Source organism: Drosophila mauritiana, chromosome 3L (genome assembly GCF_004382145.1).
Source record: "Drosophila mauritiana strain mau12 chromosome 3L, ASM438214v1, whole genome shotgun sequence".
Classification (NCBI taxonomy): Eukaryota; Metazoa; Arthropoda; class Insecta; order Diptera; family Drosophilidae; genus Drosophila; species Drosophila mauritiana.
The window spans coordinates 205,953-223,270 of NC_046669.1; the positions used below are offsets into that span (position 1 = coordinate 205,953).

General features: G+C 39.2%; 3 protein-coding genes across 13 annotated transcripts; 1 reads left to right on the plus strand and 2 right to left on the minus strand.

The window, feature by feature from the left end:
- Positions 1 to 121: 121 nt before the first annotated feature.
- LOC117141652 lies at positions 122 to 1,136 on the minus strand. Its single transcript, XM_033305226.1, has 4 exons — positions 817 to 1,136; positions 617 to 756; positions 330 to 554; positions 122 to 272 (listed from the first exon to the last, which is right to left on the minus strand). Exons 2-4 carry the CDS (start codon positions 738 to 740, stop codon positions 139 to 141), a joined length of 483 nt encoding a protein of 160 aa, XP_033161117.1. The 5' UTR covers positions 741 to 756; positions 817 to 1,136; the 3' UTR covers positions 122 to 138.
- Positions 1,137 to 1,267: 131 nt separating this feature from the next.
- LOC117141631 (nucleosome-remodeling factor subunit NURF301) lies at positions 1,268 to 14,104 on the minus strand. 10 transcript variants are annotated; one of them, XM_033305175.1, is made up of 15 exons: positions 14,015 to 14,104; positions 13,144 to 13,539; positions 8,799 to 12,698; positions 8,354 to 8,737; positions 7,971 to 8,294; positions 7,421 to 7,908; positions 6,487 to 7,354; positions 6,299 to 6,429; positions 3,825 to 4,026; positions 3,410 to 3,772; positions 2,850 to 3,345; positions 2,681 to 2,785; positions 2,253 to 2,616; positions 1,832 to 1,916; positions 1,268 to 1,773 (listed from the first exon to the last, which is right to left on the minus strand). In XM_033305175.1, the coding sequence occupies exons 2-15, from the start codon at positions 13,430 to 13,432 to the stop codon at positions 1,568 to 1,570; spliced, it is 8,205 nt and encodes a 2,734-aa protein (XP_033161066.1). In that variant the 5' UTR covers positions 13,433 to 13,539; positions 14,015 to 14,104; the 3' UTR covers positions 1,268 to 1,567. The 10 variants fall into 10 exon arrangements, with proteins under 10 accessions (XP_033161066.1, XP_033161065.1, XP_033161064.1 ...); XM_033305174.1 differs by having other exon boundaries at positions 6,487 to 7,357; XM_033305173.1 differs by having other exon boundaries at positions 6,487 to 7,360.
- Positions 13,647 to 17,306, plus strand: LOC117141635 (probable G-protein coupled receptor Mth-like 14). Of its 2 annotated transcripts, none has more exons than XM_033305189.1 (8): positions 13,647 to 14,489; positions 15,150 to 15,283; positions 15,369 to 15,791; positions 15,860 to 16,049; positions 16,103 to 16,526; positions 16,590 to 16,666; positions 16,721 to 16,839; positions 16,899 to 17,306. In XM_033305189.1, exons 2-8 carry the CDS (start codon positions 15,168 to 15,170, stop codon positions 17,152 to 17,154), a joined length of 1,605 nt encoding a protein of 534 aa, XP_033161080.1. In that variant the 5' UTR covers positions 13,647 to 14,489; positions 15,150 to 15,167; the 3' UTR covers positions 17,155 to 17,306. The 2 variants fall into 2 exon arrangements, with proteins under 2 accessions (XP_033161080.1, XP_033161079.1); XM_033305188.1 differs by lacking the exon at positions 13,647 to 14,489 and adding an exon at positions 14,728 to 14,784.
- Positions 17,307 to 17,318: the final 12 nt, after the last annotated feature.

Below are 17,318 nucleotides of genomic sequence, written 5' to 3' on the forward strand. Positions count from 1 at the left end.
TGTACGATGCCGCTACTAATTTTAAGTTTATTATCGTGTGCTTATATTTGCGATAATCTAGGGAAATCCCAGATTGGATTCATCGAAAATATGGGTTGGAAATGATCAACAAGAAGAAACTTTAAAATTCGTGATGACTTATCCAATAATAATATTATAGTAAGGGACTGCTGTAATTCGAGGGCCAGGCATGGAAAACGCAGGAGAAACATATTGCATAGAACGCTCCAGTTTCTGGTAGTTTTTCGAAATACCTACGAAGCCAATTGTAGCTGAAAATCTCGGTATATTGTTGAACCCATTCAGTTAACTGTAGGTGCACTACTTACAGCTTGAAGTGGAAGGCACATTCAATGGTTCTCCATTCCATGCATCAGTGCCATTCAGTACCATGGCTTGTTTGTAATCTGGACTCAAGGCTCTTTGTAAGCATTTTCCCATATGGAGGCTTTCCCTAGTTCGACCACAACGACAGACGGCCAGTAAAGGTTTGTACACCTCCGGAGATACGAATTGCGATTCGCCTTGGTTGTTGTGCACAAAAGGGCACAAGTCTATAAGGTAGAGTATGTGATTAGAATTATAAACAGAATTATAAACCTCTATGTAAATATACCTTTTAATTTTAGTTGGTTACTAAGTTGAGAATTAATCTCAGATTGGTGGTAGAACTTGTTAGTTTGCTTGCCCGAAATTCCGCTCCAAGCTTTTGGAAAACTACGACGTGAATTGTGCTCCATGCGCACTTGCTCCTTTCTAAAATTGTTAATAATATCTGCTATTCAATATTTAATAAGATGCGCTGAACTCTTACACCTTTCCAATCACTTTAGCAGGTTCCATCGTTTTATTGTATTTAACTAGTCAATAATTTTGTTCAATAAACCCGTTTTCTGTGCACGCTTGCCATGGCAACCAGTCTTTAGTTAATTAGTATTTTTATACCCGTTACTCGTAGAAAAAACAATTTCTACGCATTCTAGTATTCTAGTGATCATAAAGGGTATCTTCACTGCGAAGCAAACATCTGACTGTTAAAATGTACCCTATGTAACCAAAGAACCCGATTAATAATAATAATATGATATTTAAAGTATATTTCGTTTTCGCTGAATAGGTGTTAATTTAAAAGTCCAGTGAGGAGTAAACCCAAAGACTAAAAATGAAAATGCAAGTTTTTTCAAAATATGCTGAACATTTATTATAAGCTTGTATTTTTACAAGTTACATACGCCTAAGTTAAAACCTACAGCATATGGTAAGGATATCAAATGAAATGCATGCTGTTTATTTACACTTTAATGTTTTGTACAAAGGCGATTTAACTTAATCTTAAAAATGTCTGGTGAATATGAAATTTTTTGCATACTGGTCTACGTTACTGAATACGGTCAATATGTACATTATTTATTATTATTAATTATACGTATTTATTATTGATAATATATGTATATATAACATTTGATTCAAAATAAGAATACATAACTGAATAACGTTTTTCAAATTGTTAGAAGTGTCTTTATAAACTATAATCGTTTGTTCTAAAGTTTTCAGGGGCTATTATTTCTTATGTCCTTTGGCCAAAAACATTTTCGCGAAAATTTTTAATTTTTTGCACAAAGTATGACTCTAGTGCTTCAGCACACTTATAAAAGGATGATTCTTTTGGGTTATAGTAACGGCAGTTGTCAAAAATTTTTGTCATATCGCCTATGAACTCAGCTAGTTTCGTATAGGTGTTTGATTCGAGTTTAATTTCCATCCGTTTGAGATCTATAGAACGAAAATTTCCTTGTTTTTTTCGGACAAATTTAATTTTTGTGTTACATACCCATTGGCTCTTTAATCACTTTGTAATAATCGGGTGCTTCCTTCGGATCAACCGGTTCCATAAATGGCCAAGCACTTTTGTGTAACTGTAGGGAGATTGAATATTTATTCCATTACTTTTTCCGTTAGCCAGAAATGAATGTGATATTTACGAGTCAATTGGGTAAAGAGTATGAGGAATTATTCACTTTGTCTTGAACTTAATTCTCTGTGCCCAACTATTCTATAATACTTTCGTTCTGTTCGTTACTTTGTAATATTGATTCAAAAATTGTACAAATATGGCCGTATTTTAACATGCTTAATACCATCAATATTTGTTGGTTTATCTAACACAGAATAAATTATACTTATTCAAAAATTGTATTTTGTATGTAAGGTCCCTAATAATAAATAAAAAATTATAAATTTAAGATTATTACCTGCATCTGCTTAATTAAGTTTTTCAGCTCTTCAACGTCATTTGGAGTCAGTTTTTTCATATTTGCAGCGTTAGCATCGTTTTTGCGTTGGCATTCAGGGCAAACATATTCATCAATAAACTCTGCTTCGCTCTGAAGTATTCCAACGCAACGGCCATGAAACCAATCCTGGCACTTATCACAGCATATATAAAATTGTGACTCGTCATATGGTTGACGACAGCTACAGTAAAGCTGTTGCGTTTCTCTCGCCCTCTTGCAATCAATGCAAATGAACTCCGATAGTTTTTTAGAAGCTTCCTCGGTAATACTGACACAATCCCCATGGAACCAATTGCTGCACAAGTCGCACCCCACGTAAAACCTACATAGACACAATTACAATATATTAATTAACAGTGCGTTAAGAATATGCATTTCTGCATTACTTTGTGTCATCATATGGAGTACGGCAAATGCAATACAACTTTTCCTTTTTTCTTGTCAACTTTTTTGGTCGGCCGGCGCCATGTCTGGGGTTCTGCACCTCTGTCCTACGATTTGATTTAGGTTTTATTAGATATATCATATTTCACACAAGTCCACGCGTATACGTACCGTTTAAAATCTAAATTTGGTTCGCCACTTCTTTCATTTTCGCTATGTTCGTCCGGTGAAGCGTTACTTAAGGGGCGTACATGTCTTTGGACTTTAGTTTTTACATCTTCGTGTATTTCGCTTTGTAAATTGCGCTCTAATAAGGAACGCTTGCGCAAAATATTTTTTTTAAGCAATTCTTTATGACGTTCCAACTGGGATTGCTTTTGTTCTCCAAGTTCAGCGACTTCGTCATTCTTGCTCCGATTTTTTTTTAAAATTCGATTAAATTGGCTGCTTGTTGTCATAGCATTTGGGCGTTTTAAGGAAGTACGAATTTTCCATTCAGTGTCATCGGTTTGGCGACTGGAAGTAAGTGCTTCCTCATTCACACTGCTCCTTGAGCATGATTCCCACTCATTCGTCGAATTCGCATTTTCTTGTTGCTTCTGCATACAAACAAGTTTTTCTTCAAGTTCCGGACTTAAATTACCTTGTTTCAAAGCATTTGAAATAGCTGAAATTCATGGCACTTATTATTTCAAAAACATTTATACTTTTATTCATTTTTTAACACTTACACTTCTGTATGTATCCTCTGGTAACAACGAAGCTTTCGTTTTGTTTATTTTCTAAGTCTGTTTCTGATATATCGAAGCCGGCAAGATTAGTTGGTTCCTTTTGCTCTGAACCCTCTAATAGGGAAGATGTACCGGCAAAGGACTCATTAGTTGTAATATTAGAATTTTCTGTTTCTGCACATTTACTGTTTTCCTGATCATCGCCATTATTAATGGCTATATCTTTAATAGTTGAATTGGCTTCGTAAGTTGTTGCTAGCGTATCGGCGTCGATTTCGATGTTGTTGGTCTGCAATGAACATCGTTTAAGGTCTTCACTTTCATATTTTAGGCGATGCTGCTCAATATTGTCTTGATCTTCAACTAGAACTAGATTATAAATTTTTAATTTTTTTTGCTTGCAAAATTGGCTTACAATTATTGTTGGTGCGGCACGGCAATTCACTTTCTAAAATTCTACCTTCGAATACTTCACATGGGGGTGAATGAACAATTTGATTCGGCGGACTGCAGACGACGATAATCTCATCATCATAATCTTCTTCTTCTTCAATTGCTCGCACAAAATAATTTGAATTCATCATACGAGTATAAGCTATTGATACGCCGCCACCAACCTAATCGTTTCCAAAAATGTAAGTTATTTTCAAAATTTGAGAATTTGATTGCGTTAATATGAACGAGTACTAAGAGCTCAAAGAACAAAATTTACGAACACACCTACCTGACTTTAATCAGAGATCAGTTGTAGAATTTACTCCAGGCAACCTTTTAATGTGTTTTATTGAAGTTGTTGTAGTTGTCGAAGAGATTAACACGTGGTTAGGAGTTGAAGTTGTTGACACGTGACATTATGGCATGGTTAAACGTTTTTAAGCAGTGGAAGCATGAATTTGATTTTAAGGTATATGACACTTTTATTACAGAGATAGGATAGTATTTAAAATGGATTTAAAATTATAATGCAACTTGTGTAAAAGAGATTAAAATGCTATGAAACTGGTGTAAGGATATGTAAGGTGTATTAGGCCGTGTTATTGCAAAATTTAATTTTGGACAAGTGTAAACTTCATTTCGATTTAGATGAGATGATTATAAAAATGGTAAAGCCTTTGTGTTTATTATAAAGGACATGTCAGAAAATCTAGTTCAGTCGCGACATAAGCACATGCGTTTTGTATGGAGAAATCTTTTCTTAATTTTCCATTTAAAAAAACAAGACTTGCCTTTAATTTGTATAACTTCAAATATGCCAGTCAACTAAAACTCTGCGTGGGGTTAATCTCTTCAGCAGTTCGTATTTTAAACCAGATTTGAATTAAAATGGAAATTTAACTTGGCCATTGAAATTGTGACCAATGATTTTGTAATCCTAAAGTGAATTCAACTGATATCTGATTTATATTTATAGTCTATTAGCTCTGTATAAATTCTTTTCTTGCACAGATTTATAAGGTACGTTTGCAGACTTCTCTTCTTACTTATATATGAAGCATGCGCTTTTTGTCAACACAAAGGCCAATTTGCAAATAATCATCCAACTAATTCAGAAACAAAAATTCACAAACTTTTGAACATATTTTCATTGTGGTTTGTAGGCTATTGAATTAAGGAGGAATACACAATTTTATAACATTAGACACACGCCTAAAAATTCCTACATTTGCAGGCTTTATAGTGTGTATGTATATGAGCTGAAATAATTATAGCAAAAATTTAGACATGATACTCTATTTTTATTCACTTCTAAATCCATTGTAAACGTTTCATTTAAATCTTTCTCTTCTTTGATACACGTCCCGGCTCAATGGATGTAGTTAGTTAATATAGTAGTTAATGCCACTTTTAACAGTATTTCCACTAAACTTATGATATCAGCATTCCAAAGATAAATTCGGTAGTTAGGCAACATTAAAATTTTGCATTTGTGGTTGCTGGTTTAAAATTAATTCCAAAAGAAGAAACCTTTTACACCCACGAAAAGTTGTTTTTCAGCCAATGGCTGAACGATCTTAATGAAGATAGCATTTTTATAGATTTAAGTGGGGGCAAAAGTATTTCAAAGATTAAAACATTGAGAGCTTGCTAAATTATGCTATGGATGACTGATTTCGAAAATTATTCGTAAAAAAGAAACAGAGCTGGTCACAATTAGTGTAGTTGCATAATAGGTTTTATTGCAAAAAGCGCTTTACAATTTACAAATATTCTATGTATTACTTAGAAACCAAATGCCCCTCAGGCAAGAAAAGCTAATCGGAGCAAAGTTGTTCTAATACTTTTGCCTTGGTCTTTAACATTAGGTGACAGTCTGGATTATTGTTAAGTTAATATGCTTAATGTGCTTCCTACTCACTATGTAATATTTACTTATATTTAATAAGGTATTCACAATTTTAAGCTAAATACATTTTAATATTATTTAAATTAGGTAAACAAAATAAATATGACATATTCAAGTAATTAAACGGTATCATGTATTTTTAAATATCGAGCTCCTGTGTGGAGAATTCCTTGTTGAATAATTATTTTGCAATAGTAAGCCTTGGTTCATATTTCAATAAGTCTGTTGCTGTACTTGGAAACTATAAGTTATTGTTTACAGCTTAGGAATGTATACAAATTAGGAAACGCAATGTATTTAATTTATGTTCATTAAAATACAACAAACAAACAAATTAGGTGTACCAAACGAAACGTATAGAAAGTGCAAGTGAAGCAGCGACATGCCGCTCGGGTTCAATAAATAAGAAACTAAACTTAAACGTAGGATGGAACAAAAAACAAATTGGCATTTCGGTCGAGAATCAGCAAATGCAACCCTCACAGTCCTGGTTCCTATTTCTCATTTATACTTTTACATTATAATTACAACTAAAAACTACTCACTTGCTGATGCGCAGCCGATTGGTGAACTGGTGTTAGAGGAGGTGGCTGTGATTGAACTGCATTTTCCGGCTGTACCGCCAAGTATATTTTTGTTGGGCCTAGAACACCAAGTTTGCCATTTGACTCTTGAGCTAAAATATAAGTAGGAGATATTAAAAGGCAACAAAATATACAATAGAACTACACACCCTTCATTAGTTGCTGCTTCACCTGCGTTTGCACCAATTGCAGTTGTTGTGCAGTGAAATCGTTGCCCACCAGGCCTTGCAATACTATACGTGGACCATGCTCGGTTTGCAATACTTGAGCGGTGACACATTTAATTACTGTTCCAGGCGGCTGATTCTGCAAAAGACTTTCCTCAACACTCAAGGCTTGCTGTTGGGCTGGGGCCTGGACAGTCTGGGTGAGAACCGGCTGTTGAGTTATTGGGGTAACGCCACTTTCGAAGTTTGTAGGTGACTGTTGATGTATCTGTTGCTGCTGCACAACGACTTGTTGTGGACTTTGTGGTGGGAGAGCCTGTTGCTTGACTGGTGAGTTCTGTGGGTTAGCTTGAGGTACTGCAGTGGCTGAATTACTTGTAACGATGTGAGCGTTCCCATCACCTTGGTGTTTAATATGTGCCACGATTTGAGCCTGATTATTTCCCAACGGTTTTACGATTACTTGTTGCCCATTCACTGTTGCCACCTGCAATTTGCCCTGTGCTAACTGCTGGGCTAAAGTTGAATTTGGAACCAAGACTTGTTGTGTGCCAGTTTCATTGCTATCAGTCGTGCTGATTTGTGTTTTTTCTTCAATGGTTTGCTGCGATTGTTGTTGAACCACAAGCTGTTTAACCAGTTTGGTTTGTGCACTTGGCGAAGATTGTACAATTTGGTTTGATTGAACCACAAATTGTTGCTGAGGCTGGACGACATGATGTTGCTGCTGCTGTTGCTGGGTTTGAATCTGCTGCTGAACCATCTGCAATGCTTGACTCTGCGGCACATTCCTCTGAGTAACAATAGTTTGACCGGGGCTTAAGATAATCCGTTGACCGCCAACTACTATCTGCTGCTGCACGTTGCTGGTATTAACAATTTGCTGAATTACTTTTTGCGTTGGTTGATTACCGACCTGTGTCATGGAGATCTGCTGTGGTGACTGCTGAATTGGTTGCGATTGTACTAGTTGCTGCTGTTGAACCGGTGATGTTCCTTGCTGTTGTGTCGCCGATGTAGATATAATAACCTTTTGTCCTTGTGCGTTTTGGCCCAATACAAGTTTTGACCCAGACTGCACAAGTACTTGCTGTAGAGCTTGCCCAGAGGTACTAGCGTTAACCACTTTTGACACTATCTTTTGCACGGGGGATGATGAAGTTGCTGGTGATGATGTTGATTGCTGCTGCTGTTGGGCCAGTAACAACTTATTCTTAATTTGAGCAAGCGGTAATGCTACTCGCGAGGATGATGCTATGGATTGGGTCGCTGAATTTTTTGTGACATGTTTAACTGCAATTTGCTTTATCATTGGCGTCACTGGATTTGTAGTAGTCTGTGCTGAACTGATGGCGGGTGACGACGAAGCAGAAGCTGGCTTAATGGGAACCTTTATTTTGTTTCCTAGAAATGGTAATATATTACATTAGTAATATTGGATTTGAGCTTTTTTAAATATGACCCACCTTGCCCCGCCGAATTTGAAGATGTTGTGGTAGTCAGCACATGGAGTTTACCATCCGGCATTTGAACCAGCTGCTGCCCAGGATTTAACCCGCGTACGCTTACTTTGCCATCTGGGCCCCTTATAATTTGTACTTTATGCGGTGTAGATGTGGATGGATTTGACTGCGTGCTTGTCGAGCCTCCTACAGTAGGTGAAGCAGCTGCTGCTGCAGTATTAGCTCCTCCTGTTCTTGAAACCTGCGTAACTGCTTGCTGAATAATTCGAGTTGTGCCATCAGGGTTTTTAACAATGACACGCCTGCTACCGATAACCTGGCCTTTAACTGAAATGGTCAATAAGAATGGTCAGTTCCTCCCTATGAATAAAACTTAAAAAGTTTACCTGGTGTCACAGAACGGGTTACTTCGCCAGTTGCAACCAATTTTCTCTGCTGATGAACAGCGCGCTGTAATTTCAATTGTTGTTCCATTTTTTCTTTAACATCTTCACTCAACTTAGGTGCCAGTTGGACGCGTCCGGCGACGCCAAGAGCTCCATTAGTTGAAGTGTTGGAACCACTACTACCACTTGCGTCCAATTGACGGGATGCTACAGATCGGGTGACAGCTGATAGGCGTGCCTTTTCTTGTTTTTCTCCCATAAATTTAATTTCCCATAGCTCCAATTTATCTTCGTCGACCCATTCCTCGCTTATTTGTGGCTCGGTTGGCTGAGGAGATTCAGCACGCTTTCGTTTTCGCAGTCCAGATCGTATAGATGTTACTTCTGTGGAACGAAAAATTAATTAATTTTGAATGCCTTTACGGAAATGCACATTAACTCTCACCTCTTACAGTCTTGGGCATTTCAAGTGGAATAACAACTTTTCGTCGCAAATAGCTTGTTTTCTCACCATAGCGTCCTGAATGCCGAAGTTTGAGCAATTCCAATGTTACAATTTCAGTATCCGTAGTAACCTGATGCTTCCCATCCGTGGATGGTGGCTTTGCTATCATGTCATCCCAGCGGAGACACGACCACAATATTCGTAGCTGAAGTGCTAGGCTGGATAAGGACGTGGCATTAGATGTTCTATAGGACCAACAGGTTCGGAAGAGGGGACGCGAGCACTGATACTGCCAAATTGTGTTATTTTTCGCTGCGTGATGAAAACCATTTGTCGATGTTTTTCCACCTAGACGAGCCAGTTTCAGTAACTCAAATCGTGGTAGCACTAAAAGGCTACGCTTTTTTTTATGAGTAAGAAAATTTGATATAAGTGGGTATCGAGAGTATGATGGCTTTTTGGATATCGTTGACTTATCCTCAGTTTTTACAGCTTGCTCATACAACTTGGCTGCGTCATTAAGGAGGTATACACGACCCCGAGGCGAACTAGTCGAATAGACCCGCTCGGTTCCATTCTCAAATGTCTCTCGTTCGTATTTTTTCACACATTCGCGCTTAACCGGACGTGCAGTGATGGGAAATCTGCGGTTCTGTTTGTTAAGTGGTATATCCTTGTCTAACGTCTGATCCAACACATCCTTAGTGCCGATGTAGCTTTTTTTCGATTTCTGGTTACGCTTTCGCCGCCATCCAGGTGTCATATCGACATCTTCAGCGTTCCCAGAGTTTAAGCCCGTAACAATGGAGTCTTCGGTACTCTCAATTTCAACATTACTACAAACGTCCATACTCTCAATATAGTCTATTTTATCGGAGTCTTGTGTGTTCGAGTCAGGAGTTGTATTGCTTCCGCCACTGCCATCCCCCTCTTGTTTAATTCTCGTGTTGGTTACGCACTCCTGGTCAACCAGCAGGCACTCGGTCAATAAAGAATCGCTAAAAGGAACGGCGTGCGCTCGTGCATGTTCCCAATCTTGAAGTAAATCCAACGGCGCTTCGGATTCAGCTGGCTTCCCCTCTTCGGGATCATCCACGGTCACCTGAGATGATTCTCTTTTACCCTCCGTCAGCTTCTGCTCGAGAATAGATGGCTTTTTAACAGCGCCCAAAATAGCGGCAACTGTCTCTTTTGAGCCATTACCGGCAGTGTGCGCCTTTCGCAACAGCAAAAGAAGTTCCTTTTTGGCCCGAGCTTTTTGAAGACATAATGGAGAGTAGCAAGTATTTTGGGTTATTTGAGATACAGCATTTGAATTGGTGTTACACTCCTTTGTGTAACAACGAAAAACTTTAGCAAACCGATTAAGCTGACTAAATTGTAAGCGCACGGTTTGAATTTGTTTAGCCAGCGAATTAACAAGTTCCAAGTTTACGTTTGCAGGACCCCCCTTTGCTTGGACTTCAGTAAGGCGAAGTAAACGCTTCTCCAGAAACGTTTGTTTGCTGTTGGCTGTAACATTTTGAGAAGAAACAAGAAGCGGCTTCGTGTCAGAAGGAACTTTAGAAGCCATCTGCTCCTCGACCTCGGCCAACTTTAAACGGCGATCCAATAAATCATCTAACCTAGATTTGCGAGCCACTTTCGAATAATAAGTACGACCTGGAGCATTAAGCGCTTTGCTGACGTCGATGTGCCCTTTGACTTTCTCCCTAACATCTTCTATAACTTTCACATTTTTATATTGGTCCGGTAAATAATGACACACCTGTCCATCCACATTGCTTGACTCACATTGTTGCATAAACCGTTGGGTGCGTGGGTCGACTAAAATAATTTCATTTACGTCGTTTTCCTCTCCCATGGTGTAATGTACGTAGACTCTATTGTGTGTTAGTGGCTGGGCTCGCCGTGCACGAACACCACAGCGTCGACTGCTTGAGAGCCAAAGCCAGCCCCATTGCCCGTGTACCCGGTATTCTTCTCCTTTTTGCTTCCAGACTTGATGTTTGAGACCCAGGGTATACTTTATGTAGTTAAATGCTAAGCGATTACGTTCTTCCTCATCATCCCGCTCGCGCTTCTCTCGCTTTTCCAGCTTTTTTCGCTCTTCTCGTTCGGCACTAGTTATGCGTTGCAAGGTTGTGTGCCCGAGTTGCTCATGCCAGACGTTGGCAAAAACAACGCTCTTAAGGGACGCTTGAAAAAGTAACAATACGACCGCAAATTCAGAAGGTCGACGGGCGTTCATCACCGCAGCATTCCAAATTTTTTTGTTAACTACCCAGTTAATATTTAAAAAGGAAGCTGCTATATTGGATTCGAAGTTTATCAATGTTTGCCTCAGAGTGGTTATCATATTGTCAGTAGTTCCCATGGTTATACCGATCCATTTAAAGTCAGAAGCCGTCGTTAACGAGAACTTATGGGACAGATGGCGTCGCTTATCTCGCTCCTCGTTTCGTTGCGGCTTATTGAGTGCAATCGGATTTGTTGAATACTGGTTGACATAATTTTTAAATCCTTGCTCCATACCAAGTTTGAAATACAAAGTACCATTAGTCAGCTGATTGGATTTTTGACGCGTGACCATTTTACATTCTTCTGGTTTTTTTGTTCCCTCTTCAGATTTAGCATCAACATCTTTTTCATCCTCGTCAAGGACCTCTTTCTCCAAAAGTTCATTTTTAGCCTCTTGTTCGATTTCGATAACACTACGCTTCGTGTGTTTGTGTTCATTGGTTAAGGTCTCAGTCAGTTTCATTTGGCGCTCGATTTCGTCTCTCCGTTCTGTAATCTGGCTATGCAGACGAGTTTCCAGTTCTTCGGCGTCCAGTCGGCTGAGCAGCAATTTTAACTTACTTGTCGTACTGTAATACCAGCATGTAAAGTCCTCCTGATCCTCGATAAAAATGCGACGTGCAATAAACCAATATTTGCGCCCATGACGATCAACACCGAGGCTATCATGCCGGATTAGCACGCCTTGTTTTTCCTGTGGCAACACGCAGTCCACTACGCCACTTACCTTATGCGAGCGGCAAAGCCCGCACTGCCAATCCTCAGTAGGTACGTCATTCATTGGCGGGTCCACACATTCCAAATGATAGACAGCAGGGCACGTCTCGCAGCATAATAAATCACCGAGCCGATGGCATACGCGGCAATGGTCATCATAATGAATAGGCCCCTCCTGCAGCATTACATCTCGTATAGAATTGGAAGTTAAAAATTGATCTGACAGAAACTGGAGCACTTCAAGCCGATTGTCAATGCCCGTGTACGGGTATTCAGTTTGGCTTAAAATCTGAAACACGTTGCGATCAAACGTCTTATCGCTTTCCACATAGCTTCGCAAAACTTCCGGCCACGTTATAGAGTCAATCAGGTAAAGACTTATATTAACCGTATCTTTTTGATCCAGCGGGCCAAAATGTGTACCCTGCGCGTCCTCTTCTCGAAGAATCGCTTTAAGTAACATTATGTGTACCTCCGTCAATAATGCACTTTGCTCCTCACAAGCCAGCGCTGCACACAAGTCTTCAAATCGGAATGGTGAAAGGCGGACCATGTGGCGAAATCGTCGCAGTACTTCATAGATACTGAGCGCGCGCAAAACGTGTGTATTAGCGATGAAAAGATCTTCCGACGAGTCCGGCAAATCAAGCGCTGCATACTGCCGACCTTCCTGCAGCCACACAGGTTCTGGGCTAGGAGGACGTGGCGGCCGACCAACTCCATTTTGGTTAAAGCTGCACACGGAAAATTCTGATTCGCTCTCGTTGGCTACTTCTAAGCTCTCGTCGTCGCTGGGAGTAAGCAGCATATCATCCTCATTATCGGATTTATCTTCTTCGGAATCCCCAAAATCTGACCCGTAGTGATACTCCGACTCGTACCCTGAAAAAAGGAACAGTAACTCTTAGAACCAATATGACCAACACTTAAGTGCATAAAACCTGACATACTGTCACTGCTATTGTAGACCCAATTTCTACTGAATCGTATTTAAGTAATTGTTAATAAACTCAAGCCAACTAGACTGAAAGATTTTTTGTCGAAGGATTTCAAAAATAATCTTTGTTATAAGAAGCAGATACTGAAACTGACTCGCACGGTGGTGGTTGTCACGAAAATATTAAATTTGATCTTTTATGAAGCGGAAGCTCTTTAACGTACTCATATGAAGTATGAGTAGCATTCAAAACAATCGAAGTTTTCTCCGCAGCAATGAACGCTCTGAAAATATATGGCACATGATGTTCCCCATTAGTCTTTGAACTGGTCAGAGCGAAACTGTAAGTCTTGACTCCCATGTTCGAGTGTAGGTGCCCCTTTAACCCACCTTTCCTCCCAGAGTAGCTGCTGGTGTTCGGTTGCACGGCGGATTTGCGACCTCGTCCCCTCTTAGCGGCGCTCCCGCGACTGCGATTGGTGTGGTTATTGTGGCTGCTCCTGCTGCCCTCGTCGCTCTGTGGAGAAATGCCCCTGGATGCCGACGGAGTGCTGGGCTGCGACTTTCCCTCGCTGAGATACTTGGGCTTCTTGAGCAGCTGGTAGTTGAAGCGTCCTGATGCGCGTTCGTTGGGCGTCTTTGGCGGACGTCCACGTTTACGGCTGCCGCGACCGCTCATCTTGTTTGTTTTCGCCTTGCGTATTTATCTGGCTGTGTGCTGGGGTGCGTGGGGGTACTCTCCTCAGATATTGTTACAAGTTAACGCTGTGAAGCTGCACATTAGATCTGAAACGAAAATGAACCCATTAGTACACGGTGCCACAGGGAACGCACACCGCATCTCACTCGCACCCAGCTAGCTATGTATTTACGGGACACATTCAAACACACACATTTACTCAACAGCGTATGTGGGGGAAAAATCGATCAGATCGTCAAAAGTTTGTCGTTAGGTGTTTACTTTCTTCGTATTGCGCAAATTTGGAAATAAAAAAAAACCCGCCAAAAGAGCTTGTTTAGTTCACAATAACGGTCCCGATTAAATACATTAAGTACATGTATTCAAAACACATTCTTGGCTTCTAGTGTTGGACGGCAAAGGCACTGGACAGCACCACCAAGTTCGATTGTATGTGTGCGAGTGCGTTGAAATGAAGCCAACGCACATTGTCCGCCATTTAAGCAACCGTGAAAATTTTAGAGACTGTTTAAATGTCACTCTTCATTCAGAATTAACACATGGGTTTACTGCGCAAATTACCCAGCATGTTGCGGAATAATTGCACAGGATTTAACACGATATATTCTAATATTTTTAACAATCTTCAGCACACTGCGAAAGACACTTTTACCTAACATTACAGTTCTGAACATAGCTAAAGACGGTGTACAGTCGGCCAATCCCAGCGACTCTTCTATTGCGTGAGGCCAGAAGCGTCCTCTTGCGGTCGGCTTGGAGAAATAATTCTTTATGGTTGCACAAACGATATAGACAGGGTTGCTTTTGGCATTTACACTATACCGCACTGACAGATGTATTTTTATTTTTATCGACGTGTTGTGCGGGCGTTTAAAAAAAACCGTTAGCTTGTGATCACTACCTTTGCTCACTATTTTAAAAATTTAAAAAGTATTTGGATGCGGTAAAATAAATTTATTTCGCGGATTGCCGATCACGGAAAATCCGTTAAAAATGTTATCGATAATAAGATGCCGCTATGATTTTTTGTTTACTGGTAAGGGTTTTTATATTATTATTATTTAAACATTTTAAAATTTTTTCTAAAAATACTAAATTACAGTATTTTAATTCTGCTTGATGAGTAATTTGTTATTTTTAATAATAATTTAAATCATTAAGGAATAAAAATGTGGGAAAACAATTTGTTTTGAAGCCCTGAAAACATTGTTATCTTATCACCTGCACAAACTGATTCTATTGCAGAATACAAGCTCCTTTTTCGCTAGTATTACTTTATTAATCAACCTCAGTGGTTGCATTTTAAATAGCAAAAATAAATTATTTGACATGTACGTAAACACTGATCGCCATAAATAGTTTATTTTTCAAAATACAATAATCGAATAAAATAGGGTCTAAGCAGAACATCAGTGCCTAAAAATTGACATTTTGACGCGGTTTTTGTATAAGGTGATGAGTGTAATTTTCCGAGTATTGATCAATTCTAAGGAATGTGCTACCACATTCGTCTGACGTCATGTGTTATATTATGATAACGCACTCTTTTGGTATCTTACACAGATAAGATAACCCATATCTTACCAGTTACCCACACCAGTTAACTAATGTCAAAATTTGGTTTGTTTACATGCTTTTTGTGTAAACGAGCTCGGCAATTTTGTTTTATTAATTTTATGTTATATATTTCTTGTAGATTGGTTGAAAAGGCAATATGAATCTAGGCCACTGGAATTTTCTCCTAGCTTTAATCAGTTTACAAACGTTTTTCAACGCCTCCGCACAGATAAGCACTGGAAATAACAGTTTGAAGGGATCGAACAACTCAAAGTAAGAAATGCTCAAAACATTTGTTTTCGAAAAATACTAATTTTGGATTCTTTGCATTTTCTATAATATAATTTGCTTTGCTTAGTATTTCCTATGAAGACACATTCAATAGCACTTCGACCGAGGTTCTGGACGCCTCAATACATTCAACACTGGATGTATCTCAAACATATTCGACAGAAGCTGCAACAATTCAATCAGGTGCTAGGTTCGCAACCTCTGTTCCTGTTCAAAGTCCTGTAGACAACCCGTTAGATCCAGCGGACTGTTCTCAACGGGAAAAGTACAGAAAACAACCAGTTGCAACACCATCGTCGCGTTTAAGAAAATGCTGCCCACATGGAGAAAACTTAAATATATATCGGGAAAATCAAAGCGATTCTATGTGCGACAACGGACTCTTAAGCTTCGAACCGACCATAATAAGTGCAGTTCTGTTCGATAACTGCATTGAAGACTTGGAGATTGAGACTACGCTCGACTACGACATAGGAAATCCGTGCAACAGGTATGTAAGCGAAACGAGACATCCCCATATTTAATTTAATCGAAGTACACATTCTTCTGCAAAATTAGTTCTCTTTTGTACGACGACGAAGAGGACGTTTTCTTCGTTCTGCAAGACGGTTCGCTATTAATCATCGACAAATTTGGCAACGAATCGTACACAGTGAAAGAACATTATTGCTTGGATATTGATAAGTCGGGACACTTGTTTGCCTTTACATGTGTAACCCAAGTGGAAGAACAAATTGCTTTCGCAAAAGTAAGTCGATGTGACATTAATTTCTATTTACCAATGGATGAATATTGTTTCAGGTCGTTTTTGTTGCCGTTCTTATGCTAATATCTATGCCCTGCCTGCTATTAGTTAGTTATTTGCACATGACACTTCGCTTGTTGCGCAACTTGCATGGTCTCTCGCTAAGTTTGATGTCCCTGTGCTTGGCGTCTGGATACTTTGTGCACTCCGTTGTGCACATCTATGGGATCCCGAACCAAGGGTTCATTGGCTACGTAATACAGTTTTGTATTTTAAGTTATTTCTTCTGGTACTTGTGCATATGCTTCAATGTTCTTTTGAATGTGTGGTACAAGTTGCCTTGCTGCATTCAATGCTCAAAGAGTTGGGCCACCTTTAATTTTGGGTGTTACGCTGTTTTTGCTTTTTCTGGACCGGCCACAATAGTTGCATTAACTGTTCAAAAGGGACTCCCAGGAATGCCGTCTTACTTTCTGCAAGGCAAGTAATTAACAGAACAATAATACTTTAGAGCATATGTAATAACAGGTGTATTATTTAAAGGCCTCACTGAATCCATCCGAGATTCCCAACGTTACTTTATTCCTCCAGTGTCTACTATACTTTTTCTAAGTTTTTTGGTAAGCACTTCTTTTCGTACCAGTTTTTTGTTTTATGCTATCGTACATTATTAGATTAACATCATATCGTTCTTCGGATTTCAACGTATAAGCGGCTACGCCAAGGCTGAAAAAAACATTCAGGAGCGAAAATGTTTGTTTGACCAACAAAAGTATGAAGATGTTAAAAAAGAGTGAGTGCCGATTTATTACAGTCCTAACACAAAAAATTATTTTAATTTTTTGCCATTAGCGCTAAATGTGTCAGTTTACTTGGAATAATAATGGTCGTAAGCTGGCTGCTCGAAATAATAACGTTTTACTCGGGATCGAATTCGAATTACCTGATACTCTGCGACATGGTGAATGGACTCCAGGGAGTTTGGGTACTGCTAATTTTTCTAGTCGTGCGCAGGCGTCGCACAATAATATTAAGGTGGTGGTATGATCGTGGTTCCCACGAAATTGAAGGCACAGAGCTGCAAGCTCTTAGTAATAGTCCCACATAGATATACAATTATAATACATTACTTCAAATCTACGATCGCCGTTAATATTACATTAATTTTATGATTATATTAAATTCTAGTTTATTTGACCTGCAAAGAATGATGTGCTTATAACAAAATCAAATTGATGAAAAGAGAAAAACATTCAAAAATTGATCGGCTGA